We start from the raw sequence: 26,881 nt of genomic DNA on the forward strand, positions 1-26,881 counted from the left end.
CCCTGACTATCGAGTACAGGGCCTTTCGGGCGAATGGGAAGAATCCGTGAAAGGCCCTAATTGACAAGGGCGCCCCGGCACGAGACAGGAAGAGCCCCAGAAACAGCCCAGGGCCCTCCCGGCAAATGCAGAGAAAGTAAGTGCAGCGTGGAAGGCTCCTTGGCGATCGGGTTGACCCTGCCAGTGGGCATATAGGCCCCCTGGAAACAGCATAGGGCCTCTGGACAGCGTAACGAGCCCTATAAGATCCCAATCACGACACTCTCAATCAGTCAATAATACGTTTTGTGTACACGTGGGGTCTTCATTTGTAGACAGATGTCATTTAATTTTGATAGTACATCTCAACGGCCGGTTATTTGTCTCTTCTTGGTTTATCGTCAAAAGGCATGCATGCAATATCATATGCCGTTGCATTTCGTTGTCAACGTCAGAGTTGAAAAAAAAATCGTTGTTCACCAAGATCTGCTTGATTCGTGCCAACCCTGAATGTTAGTCCAACCAACCAGAACAATACTTAAATGCTCGTCTAAGGAATAATCTCACGACACTAATTTTGAAGCGTCGAGGACATTCGCACACAAATCGCTATAGTTTTCAACGATGTGTAAGATACATATTGGTCGCGCTCATCTCAAGACGCGAGCACGTACGCTGCCAGAAGTGCACTGAAAGTTATGGGAAGCTGCTCTCCGTCAGCCGAGTGACTCAGAATTGCCATCTATCGCTTGCAAATGGAATAAATTCCACTGATGCTACTTGAACATGATACAACTCACCTCACTCGCCCCTAAGACATTTTTGGCATGGATCATGAGGAATGGGAGAGCAGGAGAGAACGTCAACTTCAGAATAATAGGTAGCCTGTATCGGACAAAGTTTGCAGCCGCCGGAATTATACCTCAATTGGTGCACTACGTTGGCGCACTTTTGTTTGCCATGTTTGTTTGGGCATTTTGTCATGAAAATTATGCCGCGACAGCACGTGCCAATGGCTATTTTCTGATCATCCTTGTCGTTTACGAGTCGAGAGATGACTACCGATAGATCACCACTCAATGTATACCTTGGCGAACATTTAAGAGATCATAGTTTAAATTCTCGACTTGATCTGTCCATCCGCGGTGGAACTACGCTGGTTTAAAGAAGAGATGACATGTCGTAAGACCCGTGCCAACCAGGCACAGTCGCAGCGTGGTCACGGCCGGTTTCCACAGCAGGGGTCAGGCAGTGCTTTTGTAGCCAAGGAACAGGTGGACGTGCAAGGAAGCACAGTGCTGCTCTGGCGCTGCAAACACATGTGGGCACACGACGATGCTACGAAAGAAATCCCCCAGTCTTCACTACCATCCCTGCTCTTTGCAACCCAACCATGGCCCCGCAGGTCCAGCGACCCTGCGAATCGCTGCGATCGTCCAGGGCTTGCAGCGAGGCGGAGCGGCGCACCCAGGTGCCGTGACGCCGCCAGCAGCGGGTCGCGACGTGCCCGCTTTGGCGCTGCCCCGCCCGGCCCCGCGCGGCGCCGGCCGCCGGACGGCGCGGCCGGCGCGGCTGCGCTGACCCGTTGACCGCCGCGCCGGCGGCCGGCAGCCGCCCGGCTAGCGGTGCCCGCCGCCGGCCGCAGAGGATGTTCACCTGGCCGCTGGCCGTGCCGAAAAACGGCGCTCGGTCCGAGCAGCGCCGCCGCCGCCGCCGCCGCCGCGGCGCTGGCCGGGTCAGGTCCGTGTACAGACAGACGCGAAGCGCGCGCCAGTCGCCCCGCTCCGCTCGCGCCACGCCGGCGAGTGACCACCCGCGGGAGGACAGAGGTGAGTGCACGTGGCGTATGCGAGCCATGTCGGTTCGGCCGGACCGGCAGCCTGTTAGCGAGTGAGATGTACATCTGACGCGATGGTGAAGATAACCGGGCTTGGTGGAATGCCGGAAATGTCACGATTTGGTGGTCTCATATAGTGTTGCAACGCGTTGAACAGTGCATGGGCGTTACCCTCCTCTAGGTAGTGAACTCACTGGTATCGGACGATGTTGCTAGTAAGCAATCTCAGCATTACCACATTGTATCGATCTCATGCGTGCATAAGGTGCGCTGTCAATGGTCGAGTACATGCTTCCTGCTGCCTAAACGATGTAAGGATAGGGGTAGGTGTTGTATGTGCTCCAGCTCATGAGATGATAGTGATCAGGTAACGGAAGTATGTCATCAGGCACGAAGCTTAACATGGACCACGAGGTATGGGAGGGCGGGAGAAAACGGCACACTTCCGAAAAACGTACCATGTTATCCAATATTCACTTGCCTTCACTCCCAATGTCTTTCTTGACTTCCTCCCTAGAAAGGCATCGGTAATGTGCCTTAACATGGCACCGTTCGTGTAGTCGTGTAAGTAGTCTGGAATACCAAGGGTATGGGGTTCGATTCCTCGCGGTGCACGCCCTTCCTGTCAGGATGATAGGCAGGCGACACCACATAGCCCTAGCAGCTGAGTTGTAAAACCCCAAACACAAACGAGTTGAATCTTAGCCTTTAACGAAGTTCCGACGCATGCGCGCCAGCCTTGGGCGTGACAAGTGCACGGCGTCTTGACAAAGCGGCATTTGATGTGCCAGAGCATGGTCACGTAAGTATACTAGAACATTTTACACACCATTTTGATCTTTGTCAGTCCCGCCCCCCCCCCCCTTCGTCTCGCACTGTCTACTGCGTAGCGATTATGGTTGGTTTCCCACGCCCCCTCATCCTCTTTATAATTTTCTCCTGGTGTGCTTCTGCTCAGGCCACTTGGCAGTGTACCTTGCAGTTGGCCTTCCAGAGGTTTCACGTTGTCAAATAACGTTTGCAATTCGTAGACGCCGCCACTTGCATCTAAGCATGGACGTAGGAACAGGGGGAGCCGGGGGGGCCATGGCCCCCCTGCTTCTTAAGCTGAAGGGGGTCAGCAGTGTTACTCGCCCCCCCCCCCCACTTTTTATATTAAGGTTGTGTGTGGCCTACTTTTGCACCACATCTAAATATGCATGCCGATTACCTGGTTTACCAGCCATCTTTCTCAAGATGCGTCATCTTTTTCGTTTGCTTATTGGCCATCGCTTAGTGTCACAGCCGCGGGCCGACGCTACGCAGCCTAGGGAGACTGCAACGCCGGGCGTTCAGGCTGCTGTTGCTATGACTTGCGAGCGCGTATGTTGAAAACAACGCTACATAGTTTTTATCAGTAATCAATTCTGACTGGATCTTGAACATTTTAAGACGAACATGGATCAGCCATGTTAATACAAGCTTAGGACCCTACTTCATCTGCAATCTACGTTCAGGGACTCCTCGATATCTGTGACGAAAACAGAAAAAACACAGAACTGGAGCCTGTGTGACAATGATTGGACCAACTTTGGCGATCAGGGATGTTGTTGCGTCAATAATGGTTCCTGTGCTGATCCGGGGCCAACTGCGCGCATCATAAGGCCTCCCGTGTCAGGGAGAGGGACAATGTGATGTGGTATATCCTTCCAATGGTCTCCGGATCGACCAGGAGATCCCGCCCCATGACGCTAGAATGACAGCCAGAAGACGCTTCGCGATGGGACGGCGTGACCCTTCAGCTCTTGACCGGTACCGGTTATGTGCCCTTGGTGCTCTACTCAAGGGGCACCTTGCCCGAAAGGGAATAAGGGGCCTCATTATTGCTAAGCAGAGTGGAGGTCTCATTCGTATTGAAGAGAGTAGGTCGAAATGAAATTAAAAAAACCGAACAAGGCCATCCCATGCTTGCCTAAGAACGTTCATATTTTCAGAACGGATTCGTGAAAAATATTATCAAAAGGTTTGAACATTCCCGCCCGCAACCTCGGGAGCAAGGGCAGCGATGGTCTGTGTTGCAGCTTCCGTAAAACTGAACGGCGTCGGCCACTGCAAGTGCCACCAGACGGTGGGCGCCATGCTTATCCGTCTTCTGGACGGATTAATAGGTCCCGAAACACGAAAAATGGAGAATCTACCTTTACTCTTCCAGTTCCATTACCATATTCCTGCACCACTTCGCGGTGCTTTAAGAGTCAATACGTTCATATCATTGGTCTGAAAAGCGCACACGTAAAATGTGCGCCCAGACTGCTTTGTAGATGTAAGATTTGATGTCCTAAAGCTTTCAAAGGTGCTTCTTTCAGACGCGTCATCATTTTCGTCCACCCGTTGGCCACAGCCCAGTATTAGCTGTTGAGCCGACGCGTCGCGGCCTACGGATACTGCAACGCCTGGCGTCGAGGTTTTTAACCTAAGATTTCAAATACGCATGCTCGAACTTACGTCACGTAACTTGTATTACTGATTCAAGTGTCTAAAGATAATTATTTCAGAATCGCTATTATTTTCGTCCACCTGTGGACCATGACGAAAAGTTAACCACTGACTAAACGCTAACGCTCCACGAACTATGGAGACTGCAACGCCTGGTGTCGAGGTTTTTGTTGCCAAGATTTGCGATCGCGCATGTTAAAAACCACGTTAAATAAATTGTATCACTAATCGACTCTGACTGAATGTTAAACATAATGACAAACATGGCTTGGCGATGTTAATACACATTGTTGACCACGCGACCATGCGCTCGTTAAGCGCCTAATTTCTGCAGTTTATTGACCTGAACACGCGCCCCGGTGGGGGGGGGGGCTGAATTGACTCGCGCCCAAAGGTGTTTCCAAAATGATTTCAGAACTGTTGGGTGCAGCCGCGCCATGTTTTGCATAGCTATAGATTATTGAATGGCAGATCGCTTGACATTAAAAATTTAGATGTGTTTTATAAGGTCGCCGACCTATGGCAGGTCAAAGTCAGGTCATGGTTTTGGCGAAGTCAACTTCAAGGGGATCGTTCAATCTGAGACCACAATGGAGTGTTAAACGAAGTTGTACATCTCTGGGATGCTTCATTAAGCAACACAAATATTGAATGAGAAAATTACGTTGACCTAAGGTCGGGCGTAAAAGTCAGACCAAGGTCAAAACCAACCTGTTTTATTACCCTAGGGCTTGCTGTATGGGATAGCTATAGTTTCTGTATAGTTTCTGGTGCTCATTTCGAATTTATTGATAGCAGGAGCCGTATTATACATCTTCCATGAACTTTTAGAGGTCATAATAAGTCATTGACATAAATGACCCATGTCAACATTTTGTTTTTAGAAACATACTGCCTAGCGTAATCTTTCTCGCTTATTCAAATGCAAAGCTCAGAGCAGTCTTGTATTATTTTGGTCACCATGACCTTCAAAAGGTCAAACAAGGTCACCGACCTTAGCTGAACATGTGATCTTTTGCTTAGAAACAGCTATGTAGGCTCTGGGGGCCCTTAGAGACAAACCTGGAATTTGACCCTGTTTGATCCGAAAGCCATGACTTAGGAACCCCAAACTTTGACCCAAGTGAGTTCACGTACAGGTCAACACACCCTGTGAACTTGGTGTCTCCAGCTCTCTTAGTTTTCGAGATCTCAGGGGGGGGCAAAGTGACCCCTTAGCCGAGCAAAGGGTATCTAGCTGGCCAACCTGGCGCATGTTAAAAATGTAAACGGAATTGATTGCACGGTAGCTTCTGGTTTCTGTTCTAGTTACAACGTAAAAATAAGAATGAAACGAAGAAATCCGTGTCCTTTGTGAACAAGTAAACAGTGTCCGGGGATAGTTTTTGTGGGTGGGGGGGGGGGGGATCACCATAAAGGAGGCTTTTGTCAACCCTGTGTTCCTCTTACCAAGGCTCTGGCTATCCCCTGCCTACACACAAAAGCAGATCAAGTCATCTACGTTTAACGACGGGTGAGCGAGGCAGAAATTGAAACCTTGTTTAGAATGAAAAATGAATGTGATGTTTCTGGAAAAAAATCACCTTGACCGCATTCCAAGATGACAAACCGTATCTTTGGGTGATAATTTCGCCTTGGGATGCCTGCGCTCGGGAAGTGTCGTCCGCATAATGACTGTCCATGTAGACTGCACGTTCGATGCAGCTGATCTCCGGTGCGGCTGTTGCCGCCGGGTCAGCCAACTTCTCTGCCGGTTGGCCAGTCTGGTGGGGATGGCCGTGGCCGACCCGGGTCACGCACCCTCGCCGGCCGCAAACATGTGTGCAGGCATATATGCAAGTTTAATTGTAGGAATCAGTTCATCGTGCTCCAACTTGGAGAACGTTATGTTGCAATCACGAATGTGTTGTACTGCACTGCATTTTCACGAATCAAAGGCATCCAAGTTCATATACGCCCTTCACACATCCTCTTCAAAACAAATAAAAGAAAGTATGTTAATCGTAGAAAAGGGAGCTCAGCAGAAGAAGAAAAAAATGTACAGACTCACAATATCAGCCTTATCCAAACGGTCGCATTACACACTGTCTACCTAATAACTTTACCCAAATGATTAAGGTATACAAAGAAAGGGCATTGACGAGAGCGTGCAAAAATAACAGCCGCACCTGGATAATTAAGGAGACTGCACTGCGTTGTACGCTGCCTTTTAAAACACGTTTTCAGCTTTCTCTTCAACAACGTCTAGCACGCACAGGCTACAGGCACGTGATGTTCTAGTCACCTGCTAATCTGGTATTAAACTCTAAGCATGGAAGACTATGCCTTACTGGATAAGCACCGAATGTCCAGTATATGAGAAAAACCCAAGCGGTCTTTTGAAATCCTGGTAGCATCATACAAGTTTGTAGCAATGTAATCTTACCGATATCAAGAGCTTCACTTGGAAAAATGGGAATTAGGACGACCTCAAAACAATTTGTGCGAATAAGATGTTTCATGCCGCAAGAAGGTTATTAGGATAGGAGGGGCTGTCCGCTGCTATCCGACCATAGAGGGAGACGTTTCCCCTGCCCCCCCCCCCCCCCGTGGCGCCACCCAGTGCATGACGTCGAGAGAGGCATAAAAATGTATTAACTTTTGTGTAAGCTAAATTTTGTGAAAGCTTTCATCGCAAGCTTCGAGCAATAAAAGAAATAGCAAGTGGTAGCTGTTCAGCAATGCACGATTTTAATGCATCACTTTACTGTTTGGTCGCAAATGTTGTACTTGCAAGCAAACCACCGAATTTTTTATGTCTGGTACGATTTGTATCTGCCAAGGGATGGACACAAAGAGCGCCCACGCCTCCTGTATTCGTGCCGTCGTCACAACCAGGAAGGAGAATGAAGGAGTCTGGGAATGTGTGCACCCCTTCCCCTCCACTGTCGACGCCCGTAATAGCGCGAGCATGAAGTCGAGCGGAAAAGCGACGCATTACTTGAATGGGCAAGGGCCTGTTCACAGACGTCGGCACGAGGCCGTCGACCAGCGCAATTACTGGCCAGTCCTGGCGTCCGGCCGAGGGTGTCGACCAATACGATTCGCGTAAATGATTGAGGTGGGCGTGTCGAGGTCCCTACAAGCTGGCCGCCCCAGCTGTGTGTTTTTTCAGTGCGTGTACGCTCACTCTTATGCTTACAACCACTTTAGGTTAAATCGCCGCCTTCGATTTTAATGTTTGCACCAGGTAGCAAATATTTATTGTTACGCGTATAAGGTCAGATGTCGTCAAGGGCAGGACGGATCGTACCGAGCATCGCGACACGCTAAACTTTCGTCACCAAATTCTGCCGTTGACCTGGAATCGGGCGAATTAATGGAAGGGGTTGGGGCTCACCCAACAAGCGCTGCTAGGCGTGCGCCTGATCCCGGAAACAATCCATTTAAAACGCACGCATCAAAGCTTTAAAAAAATATCCCATGGCTACAACAAAGAACAACACAACTTCAATACCAAGAGGGCCGTAAGAATGATTGGTTTGGGTGCCAGTCAAGGTTTTTTTGGTGTGTAGCAGGATGCAGGGTCCACGTCCACCACTGACTTGGTGACATGCAACAAGCTAGCAAGAGACGAGCAGGCAGAGCAGGCGTGGTTAACACGCCACTTGAAGGATTATTAGTGCACGTTACGTTTTCATCACCAGAGCAAGCAAGATTTGCAGCGTCTGCATGTTCACGGCGAAATTTTGGTGCATAATATGTTTCGATCCACGTGTTGTTCCGCGTCTGTCTATTTCTACTGCTGTCAAAGTCAGCATTTCATTCACACGCATTTTTTGCACGGAAGCCATTTTACAGAGAGGTGCGGGTGTCCCCTTCTTCTTCAACACCTCAACCGATTAATTACCATTCTTCTGTTGTCAGCCAACTTGTAATTGCCAGTTGCATGTGGAAATGTCTTTTCCATATACCCTTGGGATTTATCAAATTATCTGGGTACCTTGCAAACTAACTACGGCATTCACAAAGTCTTTGACCATCACCCAGGGAGTTTACAAACTCCCTGGGAATTTGTCATACTCCCTGGTAAGTCAGGAAGTTTGCACTGTGTGTGGCAACCACAGCTGGGTGTCGTGGGCCTCCTTGGGATGAGATTAGGGCCTCAATCTGGCAGGTGCATTGTGACACGCCCGCCGCGGGTCGTGGTCGTGTGGCTTGTACAGGTGCCGTTAGGACTGCGCACACAGTCGCAGGTATTGCGGCCAAGCTGGCACACTACTGGCTATTTTTCTGGCTGATGAGAATATATAAAAATAGCCAGTGCTATAAAGTGCCAGTGCCAGTGCCAGTGCCGGTGCTATAAAGAATATATAAAAATAGCCAGTGCTAATGCACTGGCTATTTTTCATTCAGCAGAGACGTATTTTAGATAAGTTATTATTCATGATCAGGCTGGGGAGTGGTGACTTTAAGGATCACGTGCTAGACGATGAGCTTAATTTCATCCTCAGGCAGAACAGACCGACAGATTTTGGTCACGATATCTCGTATGATCTTCTCGTCCTTTTAGTAGGCTGTTGTCTGATTCGCCTAGAAACGGGAGTGTCGACTCCGTTACTGTTTTGGACTTGGGCCCATGCAACAGCTGATTGTACGGCCGCATTTTGAGCCGGCCGTGTGACTCTGTGGACACTATGCTCGCTGCAATACGCCTCGTGCCCGCTGCATCAATATCTACGTCCAGGAACGGCAGCTTGTTCTCTGCGCTTCTCTCATTGGTGAAGATGGGGATGGGCGCGCATTCCAGTTCTCGTTTCAGCTGCGGGAGACGCTCGTCGTCACGCATCTCTAAAAAATATCGTCGATGTAGCTGCAGTACGTGAATGGCTCTAGCTCCATATGGTCAAAGCTTGTGTCTCGATGTGGGGCATGTGACTTGGGCGAAGAGTACGCCCAGGGAAGACCCAACAGCAACGCCATCGACCTGATAAAGCAGGTTTCCTCCCGGATGCCGGAACGGTACCTTCTTCGTGCAGGTTTCGAGCATTTGGCGGAGAATCTCTCTTGATGTAGCGAGCAGTGACAGGTCAGGGTGACTAAAGGCTCTGTCCATATGATGCCGATCGAAATATTGGTAAATAGGCTGTGGAGATCCAAAATTGTCATAGCTTCATGTCGCTTTTTAGTTTACTGGTCCCCTCCGCTGATTCAGGCCGTGGAAGACGGAGTCTGTGGTGCAATGGAGGCTGTTCAACATTTAAGCTGAGTTGCAACATGGAGTAGGTACATGCGAGATGGGTTGGGCGAACAAGATATCCTAGGGGTGTCTTGAATTATGACATCTGATGTTTCCGAAAAGCATCTTGGATTGAATGCGCCTGAAATTTGTTGGAACTTGATGATACCAATAACAGCGTAGCTGCATCAATGAACATAATCAGCTCCTTATTTTTTCGTTTAACATGTTTACTTTGCATCCTGTGAAACTTGGACGAGTCAAAGAACAGCTGTCAGTCGAAGTTCTTCAAAAAGGCCTGAAAGCGTCAAACTTGGCTGCAGACAACCCATGCTCCCAGCCTAGGAAAACTGATCGGCACACGACTTTCACCAAGCGATGTGCCATTACCGATAATCTAATCCTTTTCAAGAGGAAGATGACATTGGGTGGATCAAAGGTCACGAAAAATGCCCGAAACCGACAAAAGCGGTTTATAGACAACCCATGCTCCGAATCCCTATGCGACAGATCGGACTGAAACCTTTATCAATCGATGCGTAATGGGCGATATCCTGTCCCTTGCACAATATAATGACCATGGGTCAGGTCAGAGGTCACCAAATACATTTTAAAGCAGGAAAATATTTATATCTCGGGTGCATGCAAATCTTGAAAACCCGCCTTTCATTCGTGTGCGCCCTGTGCTGGACGGGAGGTTGGTGCCCACACCTCACCCCACGCGCGAGGGACACAAGAGTTCGCACCAATACGTCTTCTGACGCGTGCTGGTTTGCTCCATAGCCGTCAAGCTTTCACGTCTTGAGTGGTATGTAAGGGCCGTACAGATGCTTCCAAACGGGGGGATTCCCTGTCAAGGCGGGAAATGCGGCGGTCCCTGGGGAGGCGCATTGCAATGTGACCATTATTGTGGCCAAATTCAGCCGAGGCATGTTTGGAGTCAAAAAACGGCTAAACACAGAAGCCTTGGTACCACTGAGATGCAAGGGTTAGGCACTAGCGAGATACCTAGAGTTAAAAACTTACGCTATGATCTAAGTCGCCACAATGAAATAAAGTGTAGAACACTTTGTGCACGTAACAACCGCCTGCATGATTCTTTTAAACCATATGAGACAAGATTACGCATGCCTCACGCGACTGGGATTAAAATATATTTCAAGTTATTGAGCACAGTGTAGATGCAAGGCATATCAATCAAGTGATAAAGCAGGTGTTAATGCCCTTTAAAAGTTTGCGGCTCAGAACATTAGAGCGTACTATTTTGTAGCATTTAATTTTTGCACATAAACACGCTGACAAAACACATTCTGAAATGTTCAAAACAGTCAGCTCTTAAGGTCATTGGTAGCACTTGCTTCAAGACTTACCTAGTTTCGTTCATACCTTGGTCCATGTTCAAGGAGAAATGGAAATGGACTCTCAAATCATGGAAACACTGCTCTAACAAGTTTCGTTCCAAGCTGGTGGTCAGCTACCAACGACTTTTATCTGTCGGGGCATCTTTCGTCTGCAGATGCATGATGATACATCGCATACATTTCATGAAATCAGCAGTTCACTCTATTTTAGGTGATCGATAAGTTGATCCTAAAAAGCCTGGCATTAGCCGTGCACGATCCAAACAAAGCAAGCGTAGAATGTGTTGTACTCCGAGTATGCCACCACTGGCTTTGTTTTTGTTACCTCGCAGCCAATCGCGACTTGCGGCGCACCCCTGAGCGAGTCAAGGCTAATCAGTGACCTTAGTTGAATGCCGTGTCACCATCGCGTCATTCCGGCAGCCGTCAGTGTTCCGGTGTGGTCCGCTGTACCCATTTCGGAGCCCCTTCCTGTTGCCCGACCCGTGCCACCGCCGGCAGCGCAGCCACCGGATGGATGGTCACCGGTGCGGCACGGCGGACCCCGTCGGGCTTCCTGCGCGGGGTGACCCCGGATATCAGCCAGCGGGACCGGTCGCACCACGCGAGTGCGGAATGCGGCCTGCAGCCATGATGCCGCGACCGTGCCGACACTCCCCGTGTGACCTCCGCGGCCTGTTTAGCCGGCCGGCCCCCGTGCAGCGCGAGCCGGGCCGCGTGCCCCCGCCGGCTTCGAGCCGGCTTCTCAGGCGGACGGCCGCCTACCGCGGCGGGGGGGAGCTCGTGGCCGAGGCTCGGAATGTTTGCTACTGCCGGCTGGCTCACCCCGTGGCCGAGGGTCGGGATACTGCTGCTTGCCGACGACTTACCTACCCTGGCCGAGGCTCGCGATGTTGCTACTCTGCCGGCTGGCTCACCCCGTGGCCGAGGGTCGGGATACTGCCGCTGCGACTACTTACCTCGTGGCCGAGCCTCGCGATGTCGCTACTGCCGGCTGGTTCACCCTCGTGGCCGAGGGTCGGGAGACTGCTGCTGCCGGCTACTTGCCTCGTGGCCGAGGCTCGCGATGTTGCTACTGCCGGCTGGCTCACCTCGTGGCCGAGGGTCGGGAGACTGCTGCTGCCGGCTACTTACCTCGTGGCCTAGGGTTGAAATGCTGCTGCTGCCGGCTGGCTCACCTCGTGGCCGAGGGTCGGAAAACTGCTGCTGCTGGCTACTTACCTCGTGGCCGAGAATCGGGATGTGGCTGCTGCCGACTACTTACCACGCGGCCGAGGGTCGGGATGCTACTGCTGCCGGCTGGCTCACCTCGTGGCCGAGGGTCGGGAAACTGCTGCTGCCGGCTACTTACCTCGTGGCCTAGGGTTGAGATGTTGCTGCTGCCGGCTGGCTCACCTCGTGGCCGAGGGTCGGAAAACTGCTGCTGCTGGCTACTTACCTCGTGGCCGAGAATCGGGATGTGGCTGCTGCCGACTACTTACCACGTGGCCGAGGGTCGGGATATTGCTGCTGCCGGCTGGCTCACCTCGTGGCCGAGGGTCGGGATACTGGTGCTGCCGGCTACGTACCTCGTGGCCGAGGGTTGGGATGTTGCTGCTGTCGGCCGGCTTACCTCGTGGCCGGGGGTTGGGATGTTGCTGCTGCCGGTTGGCTTACCTCGTGGCCGAGGGTCGGGATACTGGTGCTGCCGGCCTACGTACCATCGCGGCCGAGGGTTGGGATGTTGCTGCTGCCGGCCGGCTTACCTCGTGGCCGGGGGTTGGGATGTTGCTGCTGCCGGTTGGCTTACCTCGTGGCCGAGGGTCGGGATGTGGATGCTGCCGGCTACTCACCTCATGGCCGCTCGGCGTGCGGCAGGCAGCACGGTCAGTGCCGCACCATGCACTGCGCCGCCTGCCTACCCTAAGGCATGCCACACCGCTTGCACGATCAATTGTTAGGGGCTAACGCGACCACGAGGCAGCCCTGCCTGGTGATGGCGAGGCGGCTTCGACCCGCGGTGGTCGATGTCTCGTTGGCAGGACAGGACAGGTGTGGCGGGCTTTGTGTCCCAGCAGACTGCGGGTGACGGCACCCGACGTGGTCTTAGGAACCCGGGCCCGCATCCAGAACAACCCACAAAATTACGGTTTTCCGGGGCAGGACATGTTTAAAAGGTTGGTAGCGCGCTTTAGTGTAACTGGCTGTCTGGCTGTCATAGCGAGAGGGGGGGGGGGGGGGGAGGAGAGAACTGTTAGGGGCCATGTCCGCACTCCCTCCTCCCTGGGGTAGGTTCCCCGCTTGTCTTATGTCTCAGGACTCTTCTTGGAGCACTGTAGGACGCCCGAATGGCTTTTACAATAACCTTAAAGGCATCAAGATAGTATTTCAAGTCTCAAAAGGTCCCGAATCCAATGCTAGGTCTTGAAGCGAAGAAGAGAGTGAGTTACCCTCGGTTGCAAGGGCCCATGACCCAATTCGGCCCACTTCTCGGCAGAGTTCTGGCTACGCCAATGGCTTGACTTTTTACGACCGGTGGTCCTTCAAATTCTACGCATAAACTAAACCGGGTGAAGTGTGCAAACGTGAACAAGATGTGCCACAAAAGAAAATGTCCCGAGATGCCGTCGGAGCGGCCCCTCGATAACTTCCGAACCCGCTTGAAACCGAATTCGCACCACCAAACTGGGTGGAGTGCGCAGTGACGCTGTTTAAAAGTTGGTAAGGTTTCAGGTCAGCTCGCAGCATTATGGCCTTATGGAAGTGTTAATGTTTGTTAGATCCGGTCGCCTAGCATATCTTGCTTTTGAGCGTTCGGATGCGATATTTTTCTGAGATAGCTTCGATGCCGGCACTGTCGCGTTTTCCTGCATCGGAGGAGTGGTCATACTTTCTTGGGTCAACGTTACACAGGGGCCAATCATGTTAAGGTGAGAGTTCATTTCTCACTCTTACAGACTTCATGCATCGATTGAGCGAAAGGCTCTTGTTAAGGACAGTGGTATTCAAGTTGCAAAATGCCTATTTTGTGTGAAGCTCCCCAAACTGTGAGCGGGGTCTGAAATGGCGACTTAGGGCCATGTCAGGTCACATCACTCAGCCAAAGCTCGCCAGTGTAAATGCTTGCTTGCAAGCGCAAAAGTATAGGGTCCAAAGAGCTTTAGATTTTGGTGCCAGAGTTTTCAGTGGAACCGCGATGCCCAAAGACATACCTTCCGCCTCGAAAACGTCGAGTGGCTCAATATCAACGAACTTTTGGCCGAGCGCGACATTCTATCTTTTCACCTGCTGAGGTCACCAACGGAGCGACAGAGTTTACCTGCCGTTACGGTCCTGCGCTCTGATGTGTCTGACCGTTCTACGCTAGGCTCTGAAACCCTTCTGTTGCGAATCCGAAGCCCTTCTGTTGCGTGTCCGAACTGAACCCGTCCGCCGGCCACTCGCTCTCACGTCGCTCGCACTCGCACGCCATTGTCTCCCACCAGATGCAGGTCGAGGCCATATCGGAGAGGCATTTTCGGACAGGTGTGGCGATCTGGCTACATGCTGATTATCCAAATGCGGCCCACGTGCTTTTCTTTATTAAAAGCGATGCGGTCGTACGCAAATTGCAATTGAAATACGTCATCGGGTATTTTATGACATGCTCGGCTGTTGAGGCTTCATGGCGTCGCCTGTCTCTCACCTGACAGGAAGGTTGGGCACCGTGAGGAATCAAGCCCCGTGCCTTCGGTTTTCCAGGTGTGCATTGGTTAACACAGTTGCGCCAACCACTAGACTATCGGCACTCTGCTTCAATTACACTAACTGATCAGCTCGTTGCGATGTTCATCGCGCGGACTGAATCGAAAAAGCGAAAGAACCCGGTTGTGGAGATTTACGAATCATGCAAACGCATGCACATGTACACATGCATGCGTACATGCATGCAAACATGCTTGTATTATGGATGCATGCACACATATACCGCATGCATGCACACATATACATACATACGTGCACACATACGCACATGCATGCATACATGCATACATATATGCATATATATATAGATATATATAGATATATATATATATATATATATATATATCTATTATGCGTGTATTATTGGTACCGTAGTGGCTAGACGACAGATGCGTTAACCACTACACTACGGCACCCCAGGGCAACATTATGTACCGCAAGCATGAGCACGCCGTCGAACAGCAATGCTGGTATGCATAGGTACCCTCAGTGTATGCTGGCTACGGTCTCGCTCGGTGAAGCTGCCGTATTTTTTCTCACGGCATCCTGAGCATTATAACGGCCGGCAACGACGCTCGCACCTCGTCGCCCGCTCTCTCCTCTCTCTCATCCTCCTCTCTCGCTCCTCTCTCTCTCTCCTCTCTCTCTCTTCCTCTCTCTTCTCCTCTCTCTCTCTCTCCTCGCTCATCCTCTCTCTCCTCGTCTCTCTCTCTCTCTCTCTCTCACACGATGTCAGACACCGGCCCGCTGTTGATTGCCACGGCTAGTGACCGGGTTTGTTTGTTCCGGGGTCGCCGGCCGCCCCGCCATCGCCGCCACCGCCGCCGCCGCTGGCAGTGGTCCGTACCGGCCGCTGGTGACGGCACGTCTGCCCGTTCCTCGGCGCGGCAGCAGGGTCTGTACGGCGTCGTGCATAGATCTTGGATGACGAATTAGCCACGTTATGAAGCGGGATCCAACGTGAATCCCACTTCATAGCGCCCGACCATATTCCTATGGCTCAATATCTAGTGGATGGATGGGGCTCTGCGCCATCTATGGGTCCACTATGAACCCCACCCACGCCCATACCTAATTTTTGTGTCAACCCTGTCGGTTGGTTCGCAACCCCGAAAGATCTTAAGGAAAGACGAAAGCGCTCTCATGACCAGAGGTGGTAAGAGTGAGCTTTTTGTTGCCGACCAAATTTCTGGAGGAAAATTGTCGCCAGCGACGTCACGCGATATCATATGATAAAATGGTAATGAAGTTCATGCCCAGTGGAGTTGCCAGGTGTCAGCCTATCACCAAAAGCTTTTTTCAACACTGCAATTTTGGACATGCACACAACCAAAACGCTCAATCGTACACTGTCCTTCAACAAATGTCAGGATAAACGCTACTGCTAGGAGAGCAGGAGCACCCGCCCCAGGCTGAGACAGCCCAATTACAGCAGGAGTTTTCTTCCTCTCTCGGAACTTCCCGGGGCCTCACGTTTTAACTAGATCTACGACTGGGTTTGTTTTCCTCGACCACAAAAAAGATACAACGAAGGACCTCGCTCGATAGCCAGGGCAGCAGAATGCATGGCAGACTTCAAACCAGTGGCAAACAGCATTGGGGGGTGACGTCCAATATTGCGGGCCTCCTCGAGGCCATGCCCCTTATGAAAATTACGTGTGCGCTTCGAGCCCCATCTCAATCGCCATCAAACCATCTACCATACCTTAAGCATGCTCCAAGCCTGGTGCGACATGTTTTGCCTGGTGGGCGCCTTTCACCGTACCCCAACAAGTAAATTGTATCGAAATTTGTTGATGACTTCACATCAGGCGGCTAGTTCTTTCCGATTACGATACTCGTTCAGAAAGGAGGGAGAGAAATGACGATGCGACCCCCCCCCCCCCCCCCCCCTACGGTTTTCTGAGGATATCAATGCGGCATATTGTGCCGTCTTGCTCAAATCTTCTTTTTCAAATCAAACCAAGTCAAAAGCCTGTGGGGCATTCATTGCATGCGTGTTGATATAAAAAGTCCCCCTACCAATTCTGGTTTCAAAGAAGTGACGTTTTACGAGCACTGCAAGGTGATCCAAGGCCGGCGGGTGCGGCGGGCGGCATGCGACGATTCTGCGGACCGCGAAGATCTGCGCGGAAAATCTCCGCGTACTGCGGAGATTTTGGTCCCGCGGTCGTGCTATTCAAGCTCAGCAGCAGCTGGCGAAGGTTCAGCTCGTAGCCATGCAGCTGGCAGATGAACCAATGTACGGGTGACTCGGTGGACAGCTCAAACAGCCGGAACGCGCCGCCTGTCGTTCCGGTGTTGATGGCGGTGCCATCGCAGCCGAGCCCATTGGCGTGACCGTTGCACAGCAGGCTCACGAAGTAACCCGCTGCGTCTCTTGCGCGCCAGATCTTCGTAGAATCTCCTATATTTGATTTTAAGCAGCCAGTCCGTCTCTGCTGTCTTGTTGGAAGGCGTTGATGATAGCAGCGGCGGCCCGGTTTGAGCCACCGTAGTTGTTAACCGCCAGAGAAATGTTAGATCGTTAGCGTTACGATCCACAGTGACAGTGGTCTCACCCGTAACGAACAATCGGCGTCGCCGCCACCTTTTACCATGCACGGAGCCGTGTGACAATCCGTTATCCGTTATCCGTTAACCGTTATCGCCCACACAAGCATATAAACTGCAAATCAACATCACAATACTGCGTAAGCAATCACGATCTTGGGCTTAACCCGGTGTAAGAACCAGCTAGCGGATCTAAAAAAATGCTATGTATTTGAGCCACGCAGCACGTCACTCCGGCTGGCCTCCAACGGCGTATACAGCTCGGTACCCTGCCCTCCAAGTTTACGCGTCCCCTCGCCGTTTTCCCTGCCCAACACTGCTGTCCCAAAAACGTTTTTTCCCGCTGCTCCTCGCCCCTTGCGCCCACTTCGCCGTTTTCGCCGCGCACCAGATGAAGGTTTCCCTTCATACCCGGTCTGCTGGAGCATTTTCATGATTGCACAGTGTAGATTTTTATAAAAAAAGTTATGCTTTTTATAAAAAGTAAACTTGTAACTGTTGAGCATTGTTTTGCTGGTGTCCGTCGTAATATCTATTTCATACTTAATCGGCCAGGTAGCCAGTAGTGAAGAAAGTGGTAAGACTGAGACTGGTTGGAGGGACCAATGCGCAAAATAGCGTGGCGCTAGTATCGAATACGATTTTCCTGGCCTGCAGAAGAAAAACTGCTCTCGCATTACGAATATCGACTTTGATGCAGTGGGACAGACTTGAAAGTTTATTATTAATCCATGTGCCAAGGAAAAACTCTGTCTCAGTTGATTCCAGAGATTCACCCCCTCGATGACAGAGCTTAATGTGCATCCATGCAACATCATGCTTACAAGTGCAAAGAAAATATGCATATGAATGAATACTGCAGAATGAATGACTTCCAGAGCTTTCCTGTTACAGAAGGAGTGCTATCATCAGGAAAGAGCCAACATTGTCCTCAGAAGCAACCAAATGCCAGCCTTCCACTGACCTCATAGGACATTTGGACCACATTACCATAAAACTTCCTGCTATTGGAAGTAAAACCATCGGTGGAGGGGAGATGGCAATGCTACCTGTACCCCTCCCCCTCCTCATTTCCTACATTTGCTACACCACCCCACTTTTAACTTTTATTGCCTTCTCATGGCATACATCATTGGCTGTCATGCGAATTTCCAGCAACATGTTGCAAAAGAGGTTGAATAGTGAATGATTATTTAAATGCATCAAAACATTGATGAAATAACTGTATTTCGAGCAGAGGCATAATTTTTAAAGATAGGTTTGGGAAGCGGTGAAAACATATGCAATGGATCCTCAAAATATGGATGTCGCCTAGATATATAAATAAATATGGATGTCTCCCACTTCTTCACAAAACAGAGTTGAAGCCGCGAACTGAACTGAACTGAAGGGAAGAGGACTGGTCGCTTGTGTCCGCTACAGTGTGTCAACAGCCTTGTTGGTGTCTTAAAAGGCGATTGGGATAATCTCAGGTCAATTTCTAACTGGATCGGATCAGCCCGCTGACTAATCCTGAACTGTCAGTGCCTCTCGTCGCTGAGGACAAGATGCTGAATCGCGGCAACCGTCAGCGACGTAAACCAGGCAAAAATTAAACTCTAGGCAGGCATTCAAGACACTGCAATGGGAATATTGCTTGTAAATTTGCAGTGCATTGAAAGTAAACCGCCCACCTGATATTAGTCGCGTCGCAACGATTGAAACATGCCCTTGCGGGCAGATGAATCCGCATATCTGGATCTTTTTCAGCATTTTATGCCGTCAAACTCGGGACACTGTGAGTCGGGTGTTAAAAAAAAAACAAATCGGTCGAGCAGCCGGGCCATAGGAAATACCCTGATTTGTCGCCGATCTGTCGCCGAGTTGAGTGACCAACTAAAAATCTTAGGATATTTTTGACACCGGGGTGGACTGAAACCTTGAAATGATACCATGGTGCCGTAGAGTACGACAAAGAGCATTTACGGAAACCTCTTTCGTCGCGGCGCAAAAAGCCGTTATGCAATCCTAAAAAGTCGTCATGCAAGTTTAGGCTCATTTGCGAGCGACATGGGTCAAAATATAATAAAAAGGTGGTATAGAGAAAGAATGAATTGGCCAGCACGCTCATGTAGTTTTCAACACTAAATAATGAATAGTTTTGACGGTAGTGGCTTGTATTCGGCGCCGAATTTTTAAAACTTTGCCCCCTGCTAATTGTATTGCAATTTGCAGCGCAACGGTGCGTTCCACAAACTCGCGATGCACGCTGAAAGCGTAGCCGCTTCAGTTGTGAATCTTAGGAAACAACATTCACGCCTGTACGCACACTGGGTGCCAAGATACAACCCAAAACATAAAAAACCATCAAAAGCAGCCAATTCTATCTTCTCAACACGTATGCACGTGCCGCGTACCACATGGTGCCACAAATTCACACCAGTTCGATAGCCCATTCCATTGCCTGTCCCACTAGGCAACTTTTGTGGCACTGCGACCCTTGGTTATCGAGATATGGCTCCGGTAAGCGAGCCATATCTTTTATCAGCCGTTAAGCTTTAGTAAATAATCCATGCAGTTTTTAGGAATCGGCCTTGGATGTGCATGATGGCCGCCGCAAAAACAACCCATTCGTTGTGAGTCGCCGAACTTGGACGGTCAGCTGGGTACTGACCAAAGGGGCTGTACCTGGAGTTGACCTTGCTTCCCTACACTCCCTGTCTTCCAGACCCAAAGCATTGATCGACTGCCGCCAGATGCCCACCATGAGGCCGCTGCTCTGCCTGCTGCTGTGCGGCTGGTGCGGCGCGGTGCCGCTGGTGTCGTCCTCTAGCGGCCGCCAGGGGGCGCCCCCGGCCGGTCGCCAGGTGGCGCCGAGTCAGCAGATCCTGGGCGAGCTACAGTACCTGTTCCGGCAGGCGGCTGCCGGTCAGCAGCCGCCCGCCGAGTACGGCGCCGCGCGCGAGGAGCTCGATCAGATGCTCGCAGGGCTGGACCAGCTGGCGGCCGTGGTACCGAGCGCACAGCACCAGCCGCCCGTCCAGCCCGCTGCGCCCACAATGACCACAGAGCAGCCTGCAGATAAGCCCATCATAGACCCAGGTATTGTGCACTATGATTCGATTCCATGTACCGCAACCAATGTGCTCCTTACAGATGCAGTTTCGATGCTCGATGCTCGTGACGAAATCCACGTTGGCCAGATGTCTCGCAACGGATTTCGCTGAGCGGGCAGTACGCCACTTGATAATGTGTTGAATGTAGGATCAGGTCGAGCTACACACTAAACGTGTGGATCAAAATCTATGCTTTACTCACCTCGCCGACCTTGCCGTTAGTTGATTTACGCACGTTTCGAATGTTGTAAACCACTCGCCCAATAAATCGGTCATGACACCAGCAGGGGACGTGACGCATCTAAAAATGGATTGATCACATATGCAACTGGAATGGTCGCGGCTCATTAGCACACGCCGTGTGTGGTCCGCACCGTGTAGTGATGCGCAACGACAGTCGCAGCTCGAGGTAAGCGCGTCGCGCACGTGTGCAGGTCAGCTGAGCGTCGGGTCCACGCGCCGCAGGACTGTTCGTGATCCAGGGTGTGCAGACCTGCGGCGCCGGTGCCGGCTACTGCGTGCTCGGCTACAACTGCTCTTCCGACAACGACTTCGAGGACGATGCGAGCGGCCACTGCCACGGCTTGCGCACCGCCTTCACTCCGTCCGTCGAGTTCTCCTGCTGTCGCTTCGACGCGGAGCGCCGGCGCACGGCGACGCCGCGGCCCACGCCCACCACGACAGAGGGCACCACCTTCGATGACGGTCTGGTCGACTCGATCGTCAACTTCGGCGACGAGATGCCGGAGGAGCCGCATGGCGAGAACAGCCAGATCGTCGACATCGTAGCCATCATCACGGACAGCACGGGCATTGTGGACATCGTGACGCGGCCTTACACGGGTCCCTGGCCGCCGAGCGAGGAGCAGGGTGGTGGCGCCGTTACGCTTCCGTTCGCTAAGCCGGGCGAGACGTTCGAGCCCGGCTCTATGGTCGGCCTCGGCCAGAACAACGTGAACCTGGGCACGACGTCGCTGCCGCCGGCGCCAGACGCATTCCAAGCGGGTGACCTGCCGCCGCCGGAGGAGGAGGCCTCGCTGCCGGCCGGCGCAGACGTGCTGCTCACCACGGCCGCCACCACGCCGGCCAGCGTGGCGACGAGCACGCCGCCAGGTGAGCCGAGTACGGCCGCGGCCGAGCCGCCGCCGCAGCAGCTGGGTCCGCTGGCCAACGTGCCCGTCATGGACCAGAACCTGGACTACATCGGCGACGTCGACTACGACCAGCACCTGCTGCCGGCGCTGATGCCAATCCGGCCCGGCACCAAAGCCGGCGGCGTGGAGGCGACGCTGGAGGGCAGCGGCGACGCGCCCGCGCCCGGCGACGACCTGCTGCCGCTGGCGGCTGACGTCGCCATCGAGGGCTCCGGCTCCGGGGCAGAGGCGGAGGCGGAGGCGGAAGCGATGCACGAGCAGGCGCCCGAGGAGTCGACCCCGGCACCGCAGATTCCGGCGGATGCAGTCACGGCAGAGCGCCCCGCAGGCGCCGTGACAGCCACGCCAGAGGAGGACGCCGCGCAGACCGGCGGTGCCTCGGGCTCCGGCGCTTCTGCGGAACGGCCCCCATCGACACAGCCCGCCGCGGAACTGGAGGAGTTCAAAGCCGGGAGTGCCCAGGAGGCAGAGCTGAAGGCGCCGCCGCAGAACGCGCACGGCTCTGTGGCGCTGAGCGCGGCCATGGGCAGCCTCTCCACGTCCGTCCGCCCGCCAGTCTGCGGCATGATGGGCTCGTCACTCGCCAGTCTGCTGGCGCGCAGTCGATACGTGAGTATCAGGGGAGGCCTGGCGACGGCTCCGCCAACGGCTCAGCATCGCCTGATGCCATGGATTGGACTCATGTATACTGTCATATTGCTTATCATACGCTTCATGGCATGTACTTTCTTTAATGCCAAAAAACCTACTTAATGACACCTGTAGCAACAAGATGTCATTGCCTGTTGGTTGCAAGATTTCGAGTTCGAAGGTCACCCAGTTGTGGTTCAGTTTCCCTTGCTGAAATCTGATCGCGCCCGCAGTGCGTCGTACTAAAACTGTCACGTCATCTCCCATACAGCAGTAACATCCCAAGGATGGCTCAAATCGACCGTGAATCCTTCTTATCGCATCAGAAGCATCCCAGTGCAAAGCACATGCGTAACCCCAGTAACCCCAGTAACCCCGCTGCCGCAACCCCAGGTCCAGCCATGGCCTGTCGCTACGTACGTGGCGCGGATGTGGTCGAGCCCCGCCGACTGACGCTCCGTGCGACCGGCAGCGCCACCGCGGCGCCGACAGCGCGCACCGCGGCTCGGCGGCGAGGTGACCAGCACGGTGGTCTGGTGCTGGATGGCGGCCGTCCTGCGGCGCACGCACGACCCCGACCAGCCGTACCGCTTCGTGTGCGCCGGCTCGCTGGTGGAGCGCGACCTGGTACTAACCACGGCCAGCTGCGCCTCCAGGTGCGGTGAGATGTGGCGCGTCACTGTGGCGCCGCCGGCTGTTGGCTCAGGCGCAGGTGTGAGGCCTGTGTTTATCACTGTCTCTCAATGTGCTCTTTGTTGGCACCGTCAGCATCAACTCGTTCCCTACAGCCGGTATACAAGGCTGATACATTGTGTCTGATTAGGAAATGGAATGCTGAAGTTTGCGAACTTAAGGGGACGTAGCGAACGTGCAAAAGCTGTATTGCAGCCCATAGTATGTTTCAGATGGACGGGCCTGGTCTATGAGTGGGGAGTGGAGAGTTTGAGAATTTTTATTGATGGCACTATGTATTCCTGCGGACAGGCTGTTCAAGGAACCACTGCGGGACTTTGTGGTCCTGCTGGGCGCCTCCAATCTCCGTGTGAGCCTCGAGTTTGGCGTACAACACATGGAGCTGCAGGAGATCATCATTCACGAGAATTATCAGATAGATAGTGATGTTCACTCCAACGACATTGGTAAGCTGAACAGTATCTGATCTCGCTCTTTTTCCCGCTCGCAACTCTTCCTAACCTCATTTCCGAGCTGTCAAACGCTGCAGTGCAACCTTTTGTCAACTGCAGGCCATGGGTTGACTGAGGCGCAGTATGCTCCTTACCGATATAGATTTACTGCAAAGTCATTCGTAGTGTCATTCAAACATGCACATCTGGTGGCGACTGCAAAGTAACCATGTGCGTCCTGGGTGGCTGTGCTTTACAAGAGTAAACCTTGCCTCATGACATCACTGCATCGCCCGTGTCGTCTGACGTCCTCCCAAAGTTCCATCACCCGGTGTCACTGTAAGCCCCCCCCTCAGGTGCCTACATCACCCGTGTCGTCCGACATCCTCTCACAGCTCCGTCACCAGGTGCCACTGTAAGCACCTCCCTCAGATGCCTACATCACCCCTGTCGCCTGTCATCCTTCCACAGCTCCGTCACCCGGTGCCACTGTAAGCCCCTCCCCCAGATGCCTACACCGCCCCTGTCGCCTGTCATCCTTCCACAGTCCCGTCACCCGGTGTCACTGTAAGCCCCTCCCTCAGATGCCTACACCGCCCCTGTCGCCTGTCATCCTTCCACAGTCCCGTCACCCGGTGTCACTGTAAGCCCCTCCCTCAGGTACCTACACCGCCACTGTCGCCTGTCATCCTTCCACAGCTCCGTCACCCGGTGCCACTGTAAGCCCCTCCCCCAGATGCCTTCACCGCCCCTGTCGCCTGTCATGGCCACTGAGCGCGCGTCCGCGCCTGTCCGCAGGCCTGCTGAAGCTGTCGCGGCCGGCGACCCTGGATCGGACCGTGTGCCTGCTCTGCCTGCCGCCCGAGGGCATGGAGCTGACGGCTCGCCAGAGCTGCTCGGTCACTGGCTACGGCCTGGCCGAGGCCAGGAGGTGACGGCGGACGCCGAGCAAGGTACGCGTGTTCTCCTGAGGCCCAGCGCAGCCCGCTGCCGGCTGGTGACCCAGCGCACCGATGTGACGCACACTGGGTCTACTGTTTGCCGAACCGCGCCGGACGAAAGGACTCCTGCGGTTTCCACTAAATCTCTGTTCTCCTGCCAGTCAATTGTTTACGCATGGATGAGCTAATCTGTTTGTGTATTATTGATGTGGTTTGATAATTCATGTGATAAAATGAAGCCAAAGATAAGATGACGCTGTAATTACTACATTTCAATCAGACCGCTTGTTTGTAAGTTTTCACCCCACTCTGAAGACTGTGTATGCTAAGCCATGTGTTATTAACCTCTGCTTTGGCCGCGTAAGGGCATGATTTCGCTATGGTTTATTTATTGGATATAACTGTTGACGTCACCAATCGTCTACGACGCAATTCGCAAACTAAATTGTTGATTAAGACTAAACAGTAAGCCTCTGCAAACACAAGTTGGGAAATATAAACTAAGTAGTCGTGAGTTTCTTGTTACTGCATTGCTCTGTGCGTGCAAGCTGCGAAATCTATTGGGATACTTAATGCCTTCAGTAATAACAAATGCAGATCGGGGTATACGGCTTCCGCTTGCTCCCAGACCAGGACTGACTTAAGCCTATGCTGCCCCCGCTAGTGCTGTGCCGGTGGGGTCTCCCAGCGTCACCGGCTGTGTCAGACCTCACGGCCTCCGCCTCTCGCCCCCACCAACCCGCTGAACCGCCCCTGACCCGAGCGTCGGCCGCGCCGCAGACTCGCCTCTAGAGGACGCCCGGGGTGCTGCGACAGACCTCGATGCCGGTGCTGCCACGCGCCGAGTGTGGCGCCGTGCAGCGACTGGCGCTGCGCCGACCGGCGCTGGACGACCGCGACTTCCTCTGCGCCGGCGGCCAGCGCTCGGCCGACGCCTGCTACGTGAGTGGGGGAGGAGGTCGGAGCGGGTCCCTGGGTCTCACCGGGGGGGGGGGAGTCCCCGGGTCCTCACCGGGGGAGGGACCGCGAGGGTCCCCGGGCCTCACCGGGGAAGGGGCGGAGAGAGGGTCCCTGGGTCTCACAGGAGGGGGGAGGCGGAACGGGTCCCCGGGGCTCGCCGGGGGGGGGGGGGAGGAGAGGAGCTCGCTAAGGGGCCTCAGGGGCATGCTGACTGATCCCAGGAGCCCCCCTAAGAGGACCTGGGACTTACTGATTAGGACGGGGCCATCTGAGAGGCACTAGGCGTTCACTGCAAGGAGAAGCCTCCCGAGGAACCGCCGAGGGAAGAGCTGTCTCCGGGACCAGCTGAGGGGCCACCGGGGTTCACTGACAGGAGAGGCCTTCTAATGAACCGCCGAGGGGAAGATGGTACCTCCGGCCAGCTGAGAGGGCACGGGGTTCACTGAGACGGAGAGGCCTCCTAATAACCGCCGAGGGAAGAGGTACCTCCGGACCAGCTGAGGGGCACCGGGGTTCACTGACAGGAGAGGCCTCCTAATGAACCGCCGAGGGAAGAGGTACCTCCGGACCAGCTGAGGGCACTGGGGTTCACTGAAGGAGAGCCTCCTAAGGAACCGCCGAGGGAGAGGTGTCTCCGGACCAGCTGAGGGGCACCGGGGTTCACTGAGGAGAGGCCTCCTAAGGAACCGCCGAGGGAAGAGGTACCTCCGGACCAGCTGAGGGGCACCGGGGTTCACTGACGGGAGAGGCCTCTAAGGAACCGCCGAGGAAGAGGTACCTCCGGACCAGCTGAGGGCACCGGGGTTCACTGACGGGAGAGGCCTCCTAAGGAACCGCCGAGGGAGAGAGGTATGTCTCCGGACCAGCTGAGGGCATTGGGTTCACTGACGGGAGAGGCCTCCAAGAACCGCCGAGGGAAGAGGTACCTCCGAGACCAGCTGGGGCACCGGGGTTCACTGACGGGAGAGGCCTCCTAAGGAACCGCCGAGGGAAGAGGTACCTCCGGGACCAGCTGAGGGGCACCGGGGTTCACTGACGGGAGAGGCCTCCTAAGGAACCGCCGAGGGAAGAGGTACCTCCGGACCAGCTGAGGAGCATTGGAGTTCACTGACGGGAGAGAGGCCTCCTAAGGAACCGCCGAGGGAAGAGGTACCTCCGGACCAGCTGAGGGGCACCGGGGTTCACTGACGGGAGAGACCTCCTAAGGAACCGCCGAGGGAAGAGGTACCTCCGGACCAGCTGAGGAGCACCGGGGTTCACTGACAGGAGAGGGGGCCCCGGTGATCCGCAGACGGCACAGATATCGCAGCAGTCTTCACGCTTTTCAGGGGCCTCCAGTCCGCGCGCGAGTTCCGAGTTTATCAAACAGCACATGACACTGCAGGAGAGCATCCCTCACGGGAACTATCACGAGCCGGTCATTGGCCACGATGCGACGGCCTGCAAGGGAGATCTAGCCCACGACTCAGCCGACGCAGCTGCCGAGCAACAGGCGGCAGTAACGGAGACACGCACACGGCGACGGCTATAGCTGACGTCCAAAGATGCTTGTCCGGGCGCTGTAAGATATTGTTCTTCGATCTCGTGAGCCGTTGGTCGACATTGGTCTCAGAGGCTGGTTGACTCGATGAGGGCTCACAGGGGCTTACTGAAAGGAAAGAAGCAAGGTCACGCTTGAGGTTTGTCGCGCAGAGTTATGTAAATAGTGTTGCAAATGGCCGCGTGGTAGTGGTTATGTAAACAGTCGAACTGCATTCGGATTGTATTGATTTCATGCAAGCTGGACACATGGTCCGTGTCGGTGAGCGACCTGGACCTCTGACCTCGCTGG

At 53.5% G+C, this 26,881-nt stretch overlaps 3 protein-coding genes across 3 annotated transcripts in view; all 3 read left to right on the top strand.

Moving 5' to 3' along the window:
• Positions 1-1,765: 1,765 nt before the first annotated feature.
• On the top strand, positions 1,766-22,509 carry LOC119111790 (fibrous sheath CABYR-binding protein-like; the record flags this gene model as incomplete). Its single annotated transcript, XM_037235614.1, has 4 exons — positions 1,766-1,808; positions 19,882-20,227; positions 20,707-22,004; positions 22,498-22,509. Coding segments are annotated over exons 2-4 (1,656 nt in total), but the record flags the coding sequence as incomplete, so codon positions are not given.
• A 26-nt stretch (positions 22,510-22,535) lies between these two features.
• LOC119111275 (chymotrypsin-like elastase family member 2A) lies at positions 22,536-24,084 on the top strand. Its single transcript, XM_037235095.1, has 3 exons — positions 22,536-22,681; positions 23,010-23,164; positions 23,948-24,084. Exons 1-3 carry the CDS (start codon positions 22,569-22,571, stop codon positions 24,082-24,084), a joined length of 405 nt encoding a protein of 134 aa, XP_037090990.1. The 5' UTR covers positions 22,536-22,568.
• Positions 24,085-24,894: 810 nt separating this feature from the next.
• LOC119111792 (testisin) overlaps positions 24,895-26,881 on the top strand; it is a 4,045-nt gene continuing 2,058 nt past the window's right edge. Inside the window, exon 1 of the mRNA XM_037235615.1 lies at positions 24,895-25,032. Within this exon, the coding sequence (XP_037091510.1) occupies positions 24,913-25,032 (120 nt within the window). The 5' untranslated portion in view covers positions 24,895-24,912. The remainder of the gene's footprint in view (positions 25,033-26,881) is intronic.

The sequence above is a fragment of the Pollicipes pollicipes genome, unplaced genomic scaffold (assembly GCF_011947565.3).
Source record: "Pollicipes pollicipes isolate AB1234 unplaced genomic scaffold, Ppol_2.1 Scaffold_7261;HRSCAF=8764_pilon_pilon_pilon, whole genome shotgun sequence".
Classification (NCBI taxonomy): Eukaryota; Metazoa; Arthropoda; class Thecostraca; order Pollicipedomorpha; family Pollicipedidae; genus Pollicipes; species Pollicipes pollicipes.